The sequence below is a fragment of the Amphiprion ocellaris genome, chromosome 18, assembly GCF_022539595.1.
Source record: "Amphiprion ocellaris isolate individual 3 ecotype Okinawa chromosome 18, ASM2253959v1, whole genome shotgun sequence".
Classification (NCBI taxonomy): Eukaryota; Metazoa; Chordata; class Actinopteri; family Pomacentridae; genus Amphiprion; species Amphiprion ocellaris.
This window is the reverse complement of record NC_072783.1, coordinates 15,620,161-15,632,502: the sequence shown is the minus strand read 5'-3', so window position 1 is coordinate 15,632,502 and position 12,342 is coordinate 15,620,161. Positions and strand designations below refer to the sequence as shown.

The window sequence follows — 12,342 nt, the reverse complement described above, 5'->3', positions numbered from 1 at the left end:
TGCCTCTCTTTTTTCCTGGAGGCCAACAATTTAATTGACCTCCTCCCAGTTTTCTTTCTGCTCCGAGAGTCATGTCTCCTGACAGGATCCTCCAATCTTGTAATTATCGCACTTTACAATAATCTTTATTCATAAAGCGTCTTTCCAAATATGCAGATGAACTTTACAATGAAAGAAAATGATAGACAAGACTGTACAGAAATATTGTTCCTGAAAAGAAATGTTGCTTCTGAACTCTTAAAATACCATTGTCAGTGGTAGAAATAAAATTCCAGTCAACAGCTTTGTGTTGAAACGGAGGCAGAAATCTAGATCGATATCACATCAGGGTAAGTTAGAGAATATATATTTTCCTGTAGTTTTTTTTTTTTTTTGCCTCAGGTCCTTCAATACCTGTACATCTTTGAATTAACCCTGATCAAACTCATGGATCAAACACTCTACAGTGTTATAGATAGTAATATATACTCATGTTTCTACTTTGAACTCGTGCATAGGCTGCTGAGATGGTTACTCTGTCATGGTTACTGTACAAAATGTAGACAGACAGGTGAGACATGTCAAGCATTTTTGTGTTGGAACTTTTTCAGCTTAAGTGGTTCTAATTCTAGACACCCTACAAACTTTTCAGGCATCCATAGTCTTCTGGAAGTCATGGTACCACTCCAAAACAATTAAAGGTTCAGCTTTAAAATGACCTGATTCCTAAATGGTACAAAAACTAATTCCTCATGACTAACAGTCTGAGGTACTCAGAGACCTTTCAAAAACCTTTCAAAATCAAAGGAAGTGCTGTTTTGCACTAAAGCTGTAGACAAGGTGCTGCATCATGTTACTGTGACACTAACGCCAGTGTGATACTTTCTGCATCTGTGAGTACACAGGAGTTTATGTCATAAATTTTGTCTTGTGCCCAAGTCTGCAGGACCCCTTCCCAGTTACACGTATTATCAAATTTTATTAGTGACATGGCCTCTTAACTTCTTGTGAATGATTACAATTGACTACAGCTGCTGACTTCTTTGAGACAATTTAAGCTGGGCCCATTTGATACACTCATTAGATTCAGCCACAAATGCTACAATGACAAAGTCTGAGCACGGACCTGAAGTAGCAAATCAATGACCTAAACAAGTCAGGAAAGTAATTTGGAGCCATTTTAAAGCAGCTATAGAGCACAAAATCAACTGTGCAAACAACTGTTTGTCAGACTAAAGTATATGGTACAGATGTGTCACTGCCACAATAAGAAAGAAAACACAAGCTATCACCTGTTGCTAAGTGACAATTGGTCAGGATGGTCAAGAGTCAACCCAGAATCACCAAGAAAGGTCATCATCAAGAAAAGGCTAAACTATGCTACTATATATCTCTTACACAGGATTTAATATTGTCCCGTGTCGCTAACAACCTAAGATATCCATTTGAGGGTTAATTATAAAGCTGTACCCTGGTCTAGTTTTGCATAAATCCTGGAAGCAGGGGGAGACGGCTAGCTGGGACCTGTCTTAAGCTGGAAAACATATCTACCATTACCTCTAAACCTTTGATAATTTTAGACCTGGCATATTAAAATGTTCCTTGTTGCTTCCCCCCCCCTTGCATTTAATCTCTTCATTAAGTTCTTTTTTTCTACTTTGTTGTGGAGGACAGGGACCCTGGTCTCCCAGGGGAGTAAAACAGCACCTAGAGGCGAGGTATTTGACCTCAAGGCTGGAGACAAAACTCTGTAAACTTCAACTTTGGGTTGAACAGCTCTGCTCTTCGCTAGTTCCAGCACAAAGAGGAAATTGTGTGTGTGTGTGTGTGTGTGTGTGTGTGTGTGTGTGTGTGTGTGTGTGTGTAAACACTTTCTTTGCAACTATTAGAGGTGAAGAAAAAACTGGAAGAAACAGCACTAATGGTAGATATTTGTCTTGTTCTGAACTTCATACTGTTTAAGATGAGAAAAGTCCACCAGGAGCATTCTTTCTGGTTTTGCCAACACTATTTCTCATCTACTCTTAAACTTTCAACAAACACATCCGTCCTCAGCTACTTAGACTCCTTTAGACATTTACACATCCTTTATGTTAAAAGAAACAATGTAAAACATAAAGAAATTCTTTATTCAAATAACTGAATTGATGAAAACATCAAACATCTGTTTCAGATATCAGAATTTTACTTCTTACCCTCCAAAAGGAGTGAGAGAAACAGATCTGCTGATGCCTGGCACTTCATCTTTCCTTCTCCCTATCCCTCACGCAATGTAGACATTTCTTTGTATTTTGACAACTGTTCTGCTCTTCTCCTTCATTTAACAGACATGCTTTGCTCATTCTGCTTCTGTTCCTGTCTCCTCCCTCTGATCTCTCCCTCCTGCTTCTCATTTCTCTATAACTTTACCCCTCCTTCAGATTCACCCTGAGGTCAACAGAGGTCCTCTGTTCAGTCACATCCGACAGTCCTCAACATTTGTGAAGCCCTATCTCAGCAGATAAAGCTTAAGTTCTGAGGATACCATCAATGTGCAATCTTCTGTGATTTTCCTGCACCTGCCAGTTACATCAAGCAGCAACACACATTCTCCTGGCCTTTAGTGTTACTTTATTGCTACTTGTGATGTAGTGATCTGGGACTTTCATGGGTTGTGTGGTTGAGAGGAGATGGTGGTTTTATTAGTTTCAGTGGTGAAGTGAGGTAAGCTTTTATTCTCTCCCTCCATTTAATTTCTTTTCAGACTGACGGCAACAATAGTTGACTATATAACAAAGGCTACTGCTTCATTTATCTTGAGTCGCATTCTTTAGGTACAAGAAGGTACAGCAAAGTTGAGAGAGGATCTATATACTTTGTCAAAATTTGATGGATCTATTGTTCTCTGTGAGAACAAAAGAAATGAGGTCAGCATAAATTAAGCAAGAAATGACATCATCATAAATGAGCATAAATTAACCCATGACTAGTACTACTAGTAGTACTACTACTACCACTACTAGTTGAAGGTGCACGTATGTGTGGCACTTTTGTGTCACAAGCCAGTGTTTTGAACATGCATTTCTGCTCCTTGCAACTCTTCTACTACAATGTTACTTACACACACACGCACACGCACACACACACACACACACACGCACACACACACACACACACACACACACAAAGCCTGCAAGGAATAAGAACAAGAGATGTGTTTTTTAAGAAAAAAACTTACAATGCTGCATCGGTATTAACCACTGTGTGCAAAGTTTCGCGTGTGAGAGTTTCCCAGCTTCAGTAGCAGCTACGTGCCACTTTGTATGAGGGGGGAAGACAGAGCCAGACAGGCTTTAAGAGGGGTCCCAATAATGCATAGGAGGATCAACAAAAGGGATGGAGACAGCAGCAGACCGCGACATGTATGTTTTTGGTATGTTCACACACATAAAGGCAGTATGCAGTAACAGAGAGAGAAAGTGTGAGAACAAATCAGCATGGGGTAGCAGAGAGAGAGAGAGAGCATGAGAACAAACCAGAATGACAATTTTCACCATGTTTCTGACTCTCGCAACTCTTAAAAAAACTACTGTGCCACACACATACACACATACACACTGACATACAAAAAAACCTACAAGGACTAGCTCTGTGTTTTGTTACATAGTAGTGTTTTGGGCATGCATTTTTCTCAACTCTTCAGCAACAGTGTCACACACAAGCACAGGCGTGCACACACACACACACAACCTGCAGGGAATAGCAACAAGAGATTTTTTTTTTTTTTTTTTTTTTAAGAAAAAATGTATACACTACTCTGCATTGGTATGAACCACTGATCTGCTTCCATGGTGATGAGATACATGGCTTGAGATGTGCATGTTCTCACAGTCAGACTTTTTTTGCATCAGGAGCAGACATGGGCCTCTCAATGCTTTATTGTCTGTTGTCATTCATTGTACACCTGGGTGCTTTTTCACACGGATGATCATGAGGGCCCCTCGAGTCTGGAAAACGGCTTCTAAGTTTTATAAGGGGGAAAATTACACTTTTCTTGTGTCATTTCACAAGGAAAGTTAATATGTAATTTAATATGTGGCGGTACGATGAAAGATCGCGCAAAGTTTACATATAAAATCATCCCGTCCGGAGGAAAGAGACATACGACCACAAGATTTTACCATCGAGAACCAAAGCCATGGCACATGGTAAGAAGTACTCATTATGGTACAATTTCTGCAGCGTATCTTGAAAAACATCAACATAAGTTTTCTACCCTCTGTGTATTTTAGAAGTTAGAGCCGAGATCCATTCAGCACCAAGACACTCTGGTGAGCATTACTTCTTGATACACAAAAATTTTGTTAACATACAAAACTTACACCTAACATTTTTTTTAAAACAATGGCTCAGAAAAAAAATCTTGACACAAAACTTACAACTAACTTTTTTTTTAAATTTTATGTTTAAACAACAGTACGGAAAAAAAAACATTTCTTGTAAATGCACAAAAAATTGTTAACATACAAAACATACAACTAACATTTTATCATATCTAAAGTCAAAGCTAAGACAGAGTAATCTGCTGCTTGGTTGATACTAAAATATAATTTTCTCAGTTCCACCTGGATGTTTACAGGGTGGTTGTCTTGCAGAAGCTCACAAATGACATCGACAAACAAGGTATAAAAAGCAGTCAGATGCCAGGGCTTGACAACATCCTTCACCAGTTCTTTTAAAATGTCTCTAAAGGTAGCCGACAAATCAGGATTGCTGACAGACACAGTACAACTTACGATCTTGCCCCAAGGTGGAGAAAAAGAACGGATTCTAACCGCTTCCATCATTTTTTCAAGTCTCTCAACATCCGCTGCTCTAACTCTAAATGTGTTTGGTTTTCTACCGGTTGAAACTCTGTTGTCAATCGCTTGACTCAAGAGTCCTATGAGATGAGACACGGTCGTGTGTCTCTCTACATTTGTCATGGATTTAGCCTCGTAAATCCCCATCACTGCAGGTATTCAGCTATTTACGGTGTTGCGGGTTGCTTCCACATGTAGGCCACCATTGCAAGGTCTGCCAAATTGACAGTGTTGTGGTTTTTCATCAGAGTACAGTACATATCGTCAATGGTCTGCTGGATGTACGGCTCTGATCTCAGGTCAAACAAAACAGTCCCAGCAGCAATTCTGATGCGTTTCTTCTCCTTGGGAAAGTTATGCAGGGTTAAGTGGTGCTGGATGGCGGGGATAAAGTTGGGAGTGTAGATCCTGCTAATGATGGTGCAAAAGTTGTCCTGGTAGAAATGAGCGGTAATTGTTTCCCGGCACGGGTGCTCTTTTTGGCTAGGATGGTCGGTCCGTAGCAATCCTCCCTGTACGTTTCCAGAACTTTATCGAGGAGATAAAGTACGGCTGTTCTCACCATGCTGATGAAGGCCTTTGACAACAGCCCGTCAGCCTCATCCCCCTTGTTACCTTCCTCTGGCGGGGTTGATGGGGGTGGAGCTGAATGACTCACCGGGGGGAGCTCGGCGGTGTCCGAGGGAGGGTCTCCAATGAGGAGGAGTGGGGCGGTGTCAGATCAGAGTCAGAAGTCTGGACTGTAGAGTTCGTGTCAGATGTAGGTGACGGTGGAGGTGAGATGATCGAAGAGAGCTCCAGTGAAACTTCCATGGGCTGCGAGGTTGGGGGATCGAGGGAGACTTCCAGGGAGGGAGATCGAGGAAGACTTCCAGGGTCTGCCGGGCTGGGGGGTTGAGGGAGACTTCCACAGGCAGCGAGGGCAATACCGGTGAATCTTCCATAGGCTGCGAGACCGGTTCCGGTGAAACTTCCATGGGCTGCAAGGCTGATTCAGGTAAAACTTCCAGGGGCTGCGAGGTCGATTTGGGGATAAGATTCTGGAGCTGGGAAGTTGCAGGGCCCAGGAAAGTGGTAGTGAGACGTCTGCTCCCTTTTTTCTCAGTCTTTTTTTTTCTCTTTAATGGCGAGTTTCAGCTAGGAATGTAATGCTCAGTCTGGTTTTGGAGGCAAGCTTCTTCTCTCTTTAAAACAAGTGTTTGAGTAAGGTGTGGTCTAGCACATTGTGTGATCTCTTTTCATCACCAGCGTATCCTTCCAGTCGCGACAACTGTGAAAGAGTGAGTTAATTTTATCGTCATCTCTCTTATCTTCTCGTTCCAAGCTGTCAATGGAAGAACTAGCACAGTGTGATAAACTCCACACCCTGAACTGAAAGTTTCCAGGACAAAATTGTTCTTTTCCCCGTGCTTCTGGCACTTGCTATGACAAGTCAAATCACCCCTTCCAGTGTAACAGGTGTGATAGTACGTACGACAGGCACCCAAGGTTTTTGCCAACCAAATTGCAGAAAACTCATCTGAACAAGGCCCAACACCACACACTCGCTTTTTCGCAGGAGAGGGTACTCTGTGAGGGTAACTCAGAGGGTTGGTCAACTGTAACACACCCCAGTCGGTGGAAGACAGCGTGACCTACAACGTCGCACTCCCCAATGTTTTATCTTCATCCTGCTGATACAAACACAGTTCTCCCGTCTCATACTTGAACACATAACCCCAACTACCGCGACCTCCATAAGGCTCCAAAGACCACTCTTCATGTAAAGACTCAGACAGTGGCTTCTGAGTCCAACGAACATACACCACGGTCTTCGTTGGATGGTCAGGGCTAGATTTAGTTCTGTAAAATAGTCACAACCATCTCACTAATCATTGACACTCCATCGGCACACTTTTTCGCAGACATGTTGGTAAGTGCACCTTCAACTAGTAGTAGTAGTAGTAGTAGTAGTAGTAGTACTAGTCATTTTCTTAATTTATTCTAATCAAATTTATGGCGGTGATGATGATGATGATGATGATGATGTCATTGCTTAATTTATGCTAATTTATGCTGACCTCATTGCTTAATTTATGCTAATTTATGCTGACCTAATTTCTGTTATTCTCACAGAGAACAATAGAGACATCAAATTTTGACAGAAAGTTTATAGATCCTCTCTCTGTTGAGGGTGCTACCACGATAGTATCTATACTAATTTAATTTCTTGCAGTGAAAGTATAAAGATATAGATAAAGGTAGTATAGTAGGAGCATTAAAGTCACTTAGAAAAGCACATTTTAAGAACAAAATCAAATATAATGAAGGCTTTTACATAACAAAGTTGACATTTTAAGAAAAAGGAAACAGCACCATACTAAAGGAATTCTGCAGGACTTTAACACTAAATCCAGATATTTATGGGAAAAGTCACAACGATAACAGAGCAATACTTATAAATACTTAGGATTAATTTATATTATTATGGACAAAAGACGAAAATAATGTTACGAGAAAAAAACCTAATACTTTCAGAGCGAAGGCAAGTATTTACAAGATAAGGGATGAAAACAATACATGCAAAGGTGTAATAATGATAAAAAAAAATTCAACAAAAAATCATACTACAATAAATGATCTACAATGCTTGAGAATAAATTCAACTTTCAGAAAAAAACACATTATGAAATAAACGATGCGAAACTTTAAGAATTAGGTCAAACAGCTATGAGAAAAAGACAAAAAAAAATATGAGTATTTAACATATTGTCAACTTCTGCATAAACACATCAGGCCCATATTTTTCAAATGAGTGATGTGAGGTATAAGTTATTATTTTATTATCAGAGATTTAGAATATTGAAAAGAAATAAAATCAGTTACGTAATATACAGTGCCAGTCTGTAGATGGATATGTTTTGAAGCAGCAGATTAAGCAAGGACTTTTATTTAAACACTGAATCAAAGAACACAAAACACAAATTTATGACATCAGAAAATGATTAAAGCTCAGGCTTTAAGAGTCTTTGGAAATTTTTTGATATGCTTTATAAAGAAGTGATATAAAAGACACCATATTTTTAAGCCTCTGGTCCTTCAATATTTCTGCAATTTAACCCTAAAATGCAGGGGTATTTTTTCAAACATTGTAATAATGATAGTAAAATCATATTGCTTGTAACTTTTGCAGAGTGTAGTAATAACGACAACAAGCACAAAAAAAACACGTTTTTGTTATTTAGGGAAGATTTAAAGATTAAAGCTCAGCCTTCATGACTCTCTGGATATTATATGAAAGGCAGCCAAAATACATGGGGAGACAGTTTCTGAGGAAGTAGTTGAAACAGCTACTCTTAAAGTGCAACACACAGACTCTTCTTCATGCTTACAGGCATATATGCAACACACATATATAACAACATATTTTGTTCTCCTACATAACCTTTGTATAGTAATAGTTTACTGTAATCTAATATCAGAATTAGTTAAACTTTTATGAAACAGGGTAAGAAGACAGCAGACATTTCATTATCTGACTAACCTGTGGATCCGTCAACCTGTTTGCTGTGGTCTGCTGCTGTAACATGGACGTGGTCTCCTGATTCACTAGCAGAGGGAGGCAGCTGCCAACAAAACATTAAAGAAGGGGCAATGAGTAACACCTCAGAATCTGTATAACAGCTGTCGACAATATTCACACCTTATCAGACCAGTTAAAGTAGTGTTAGATCTTAATTGCTGTCAGCACTTCATTTAGGTGAAGTCATCTGCTGTATTTTAACAGTAGATTAGACAGTAGATCTAAAACAGTACCGCAAGCGTCACATATTAGTATTTTCTAATGAGGAACATCCAATTTTCTCTTTTTTTGTAAGTTATCTCAGAGGTTGTCTCTGAGTAGATCTTACTTTGCCAGTGTCAGTGTTGTGGCGATTCTGAATCCCATTCTGTTTGTGGCCACTCTCTGAGCTCTGGCCGCTACCAGCGCTGCGACTGCTGCCCACACTGCCGGCACTGCCAATGCTGTTTCTATCACCTGAGAAGAGGGAACGAGTAAAAGGACAGAGGGAGATCACTGTGTAAAACTTTCAGAGAAATTTAGACCTGGGGAATTACGAGAGAGGAGGAAACACTGTACGGTGTAATTTGCAGGTTACTGTCTGTAGTCTGAGCTCTGTAAAAAGAACAAGTGATTAGCAGATCATATTTACTGTTGAAGAATCAGACATGTAAGAAAATATATTTATTTGCTTTCTTTGCAGCTATATAAGAATATTAATATCAATCTCACAATCAACTGAGTTCACAATAAAAGCTCCCAAATGAGCATGCATGAGCTGGTGGTACCTAAAATACCAACTCCCACTTATGTCATTTTATATCATTTGTGTTTAACTTCATCTGTTTACAAAGTTATAACAACATTATATGATTTTCGTAGGAGTGAGCTTTTTTGCTTAAGTAGGTCAATCACCTCCTGACCCTGGTTCCATATTTACAATACAGACATGAGATTGACATTAAGCTTCACATCTAAACGCCAATTCATGGTTTGACATGTGCATTTTGAGAGTGGACCTGGGACGTGCATGTGACTGTACATACTTCAATTGGTACGCCTCTGTTCCCCTCATATCGAACACAGAAAAACACACAGAGCTCCTATGGATGTTTCTAGAGGGCTGTGAAAGGATATAACAGCTATTTACAAATTGGTCTGCAGAGCCATGTCACTGCTGTTAATTCTGAAGTGGGCCAAGCAAAGAGGATAGACATAGCACAGCATTTCTGGAGAATTTAGAACCTCCTATTATATTTGAAAGCCATCAATGGGTGTGAAAAACAAAGCTCCACCAAAGTGCAACAGCAACTACTTCAATTAAAACTCTTTTATTAATAAATTATGAACATGTGGATGATGGACAGTTACCTAGTACAGTCGCCCACAAAAATGAGCATTTGTTGTAAGCACCATTTGTTTTCAGGGTACATACGCTGTTGACACACTTGCAGTCAGTCAAGGTCTTCACAAACTTTGAGCCCATATAACTGTTGCCTTGGTTCACGATAGTCATTTAAATGGCAGTCTTTAAGCTCAGGGCTCTCAGTGCACCAAGCCTAAAAGTCAGACTATCTCAACATTTGCTCTTGCCCTGCTGATAATACTTTTTCGTTAAATTAGTTTTAACCATGTATGTTTTTATTTTCCAAATAAAATCAAATACAGGTGGATGGGATTTGCAGACATCTGCAGAAGGTTTACACAAACCTTTGCAGACTGGGATAGATGACACAATTTATGTCATGCGTACCCTTGTCAACACACAGATGCGGAAAGCATGAATTGGCTTTAACAAACAGTTGAATAAGTGTATTTACCAAAACAGGAAATTCCTGATATATGGAACAGAAAACAACAAACAAATATAAATATCACAACTCAACAGCAGAATAAATAACTTGTGAGGGTCATTATGTTTTTTAGAGTTTTGATGTGCAGGCTTTTAGAGAGGCAGCAAGGTCACCAGCAGGCTGCAGAAAATCCAAGACACCAGCAGGTCAGTCGTAGCACAAGAGAGAAAAGGCAACACACACATGCTAACTTACCATTATGTCCTGCTGCAAGACAACTAAGCTTATGGTTACTGGATTATTGGGACAGAGGGGCATGGGATTTGCAGGCTGGTAGGTAAGGTCAAGGCTTTGGGATATAAAGAGATAAGGAAAGGAATAAGCTTCTTTAAAGAGGCTTGGTTTATCAGAATGGCAGGGACTGGAGCTGGTCTACAGGCTCATACAGGGTGGTGATTGGAGGGGGTGACAGGTTTTTGGGGCCACACACTCTTACCAGTGGGAGAACTCCTGAGGACCCAAATGTCCTTAGTGAGGCTAGCAGGACTAGCTGGGGCTGAGAGCTGACTGCCTGCTGGAGCACCTAACAAACACACACACTTTAGACACAGGCTCACTGTAGCTGGGGCTGGACCTATCAGGATGACACTGAGCACCACAGTACTGATCAAGGGAAGACTGGGATCAGTTGCTGTTTGGGAGGGAAGAGACAATGAGCTCCTGGACACAGATATGTAGAATACCCTCAACCCATCAAAAGCAAGATTCATAGAGTGAAAGAGATAAAAAAACAACCACCAGTGCTGTGGTCATTTTTTCATAGTCATATCTGTTTTATGGCTCTCGGTAGTTCACACAGGACACTGTCAGATTTAACCATTTATTTTGGAATGCCATGCATCTGTGTTTGGCAGGGACTCTGCTCAAGTGATGGTCTGGAACAACCTAAGCAAACATGACACAGACAGTCCCTAAGATCACAAACCCCCCGGTAGAGCAAAGCCTAAGATTCGCAACGTTTAAATGAATACATTGTGAATACAGACACAAGGAAACCAAATTAAATGGTCATCATTATAAAAAAATGCAATTTACATAGTTTCAACATATAATTATGAACAATCTGTGTTCTTCAGTCCTACAAAGCATGAGAAGCAACCATTCCCTTAAATCTTAATAGTTTCTTTCTCTATGGATTGGAAAGTGTGTCTGTGAATGAGCAGTTCAGGTTGGTGGCCGGTCATGACAAGATGTGCACTGCTCCCAGCCAGCTCCTTGTCCTCGTCCTCTCTGCCACTGACTAAACTGAGTAGATGCAGAGTTGTGCTGCAGTCCTCTTTGTAAAATTACGAGTTATGATACTGAACCTTTAAAAAAAGAGGAGGTTGGGGAGGAGGGGAAGAATCGCAGATCTGTAGAGGCTGGTGTAGCAGCGATGTGGTGAGCAGGGAGTGGGCAGAAGAAGTTATAAAGCATCCGAAGTGGGTGGGCTGGACTTATGTTGAAAACGACTTGACAGAAAAGGGCCTTGTGTTGCCCTAACTCCGTGCCTGTATGAACTAGCACAAAGCTCAATTTATGAGGTCATTTTGTGATTTAAAAAAAAAAAAAAGTCATTTCTTGGTGGTTGCATTGCAGGTTTTTGTGGTTGTTGTGCATTTCCCTTTCAGGTATACTTTCACTGTAGTTATGTGGTGCTTCTTTGTACGGCTTTTTGTAGCTACAGCTATTGCATATTGATGTAGATGTTTTGCATGCCTTTGTAGTTATTTTGCATCCCGGCCTTTGAGCTCTGGGGCCCCTGCTGGTGCACCCAGTTCAGGAAGTCTTTCCCTTCCCTGCCTTGGTGGACATGAATGTATCAAAGGTGGTAAACCAAAGGGAAAAGGTTGGTGAGTGTGTCTGTGTGTGTGTACCTGCAGGATCATAGCCAAGGATGTATGAATCGTCAGTCTGAGGGGCAGGGCTATGGCTTGAGAGAGGATCTCTGGGTGCAAAGTGCTGTCGTGGGCAAGGCATCGAGGCTTGCCGGGAGAGAGTGCCCCCTAGGGTCAGGAAGACATGTTTGGGTCGAGGTGAGCATGCATGAGAGAGGGCAAGTAGGTCTAGTACATGCATGTGTGTTGTCAGTTTGAAGTTCATGCACAGGTATGGGAAAAAACCTTAACACTACAATAAATCTTTGAAG

The 12,342-nt window shown here is 40.6% G+C and overlaps 1 protein-coding gene across 8 annotated transcripts in view; it reads right to left on the bottom strand.

Annotated features, from left to right (window-relative positions):
* LOC111577809 (caskin-2-like) overlaps positions 1–12,342 on the bottom strand; it is a 96,764-nt gene that overhangs the window by 10,516 nt on the left and 73,906 nt on the right. For 5 of the 8 annotated variants that reach the window (XM_055004339.1, XM_055004338.1, XM_055004345.1 and 2 more), the window contains 4 exons: positions 12,071–12,199; positions 10,651–10,737; positions 8,711–8,838; positions 8,344–8,425 (listed from right to left, as the gene is read on the bottom strand). In XM_055004339.1, coding sequence (XP_054860314.1) covers positions 8,344–8,425; positions 8,711–8,838; positions 10,651–10,737; positions 12,071–12,199 — 426 coding nt within the window. The remainder of the gene's footprint in view (positions 1–8,343; positions 8,426–8,710; positions 8,839–10,650; positions 10,738–12,070; positions 12,200–12,342) is intronic. The other 3 variants (XM_055004342.1, XM_055004341.1, XM_055004343.1) reach the window with 3 other exon arrangements.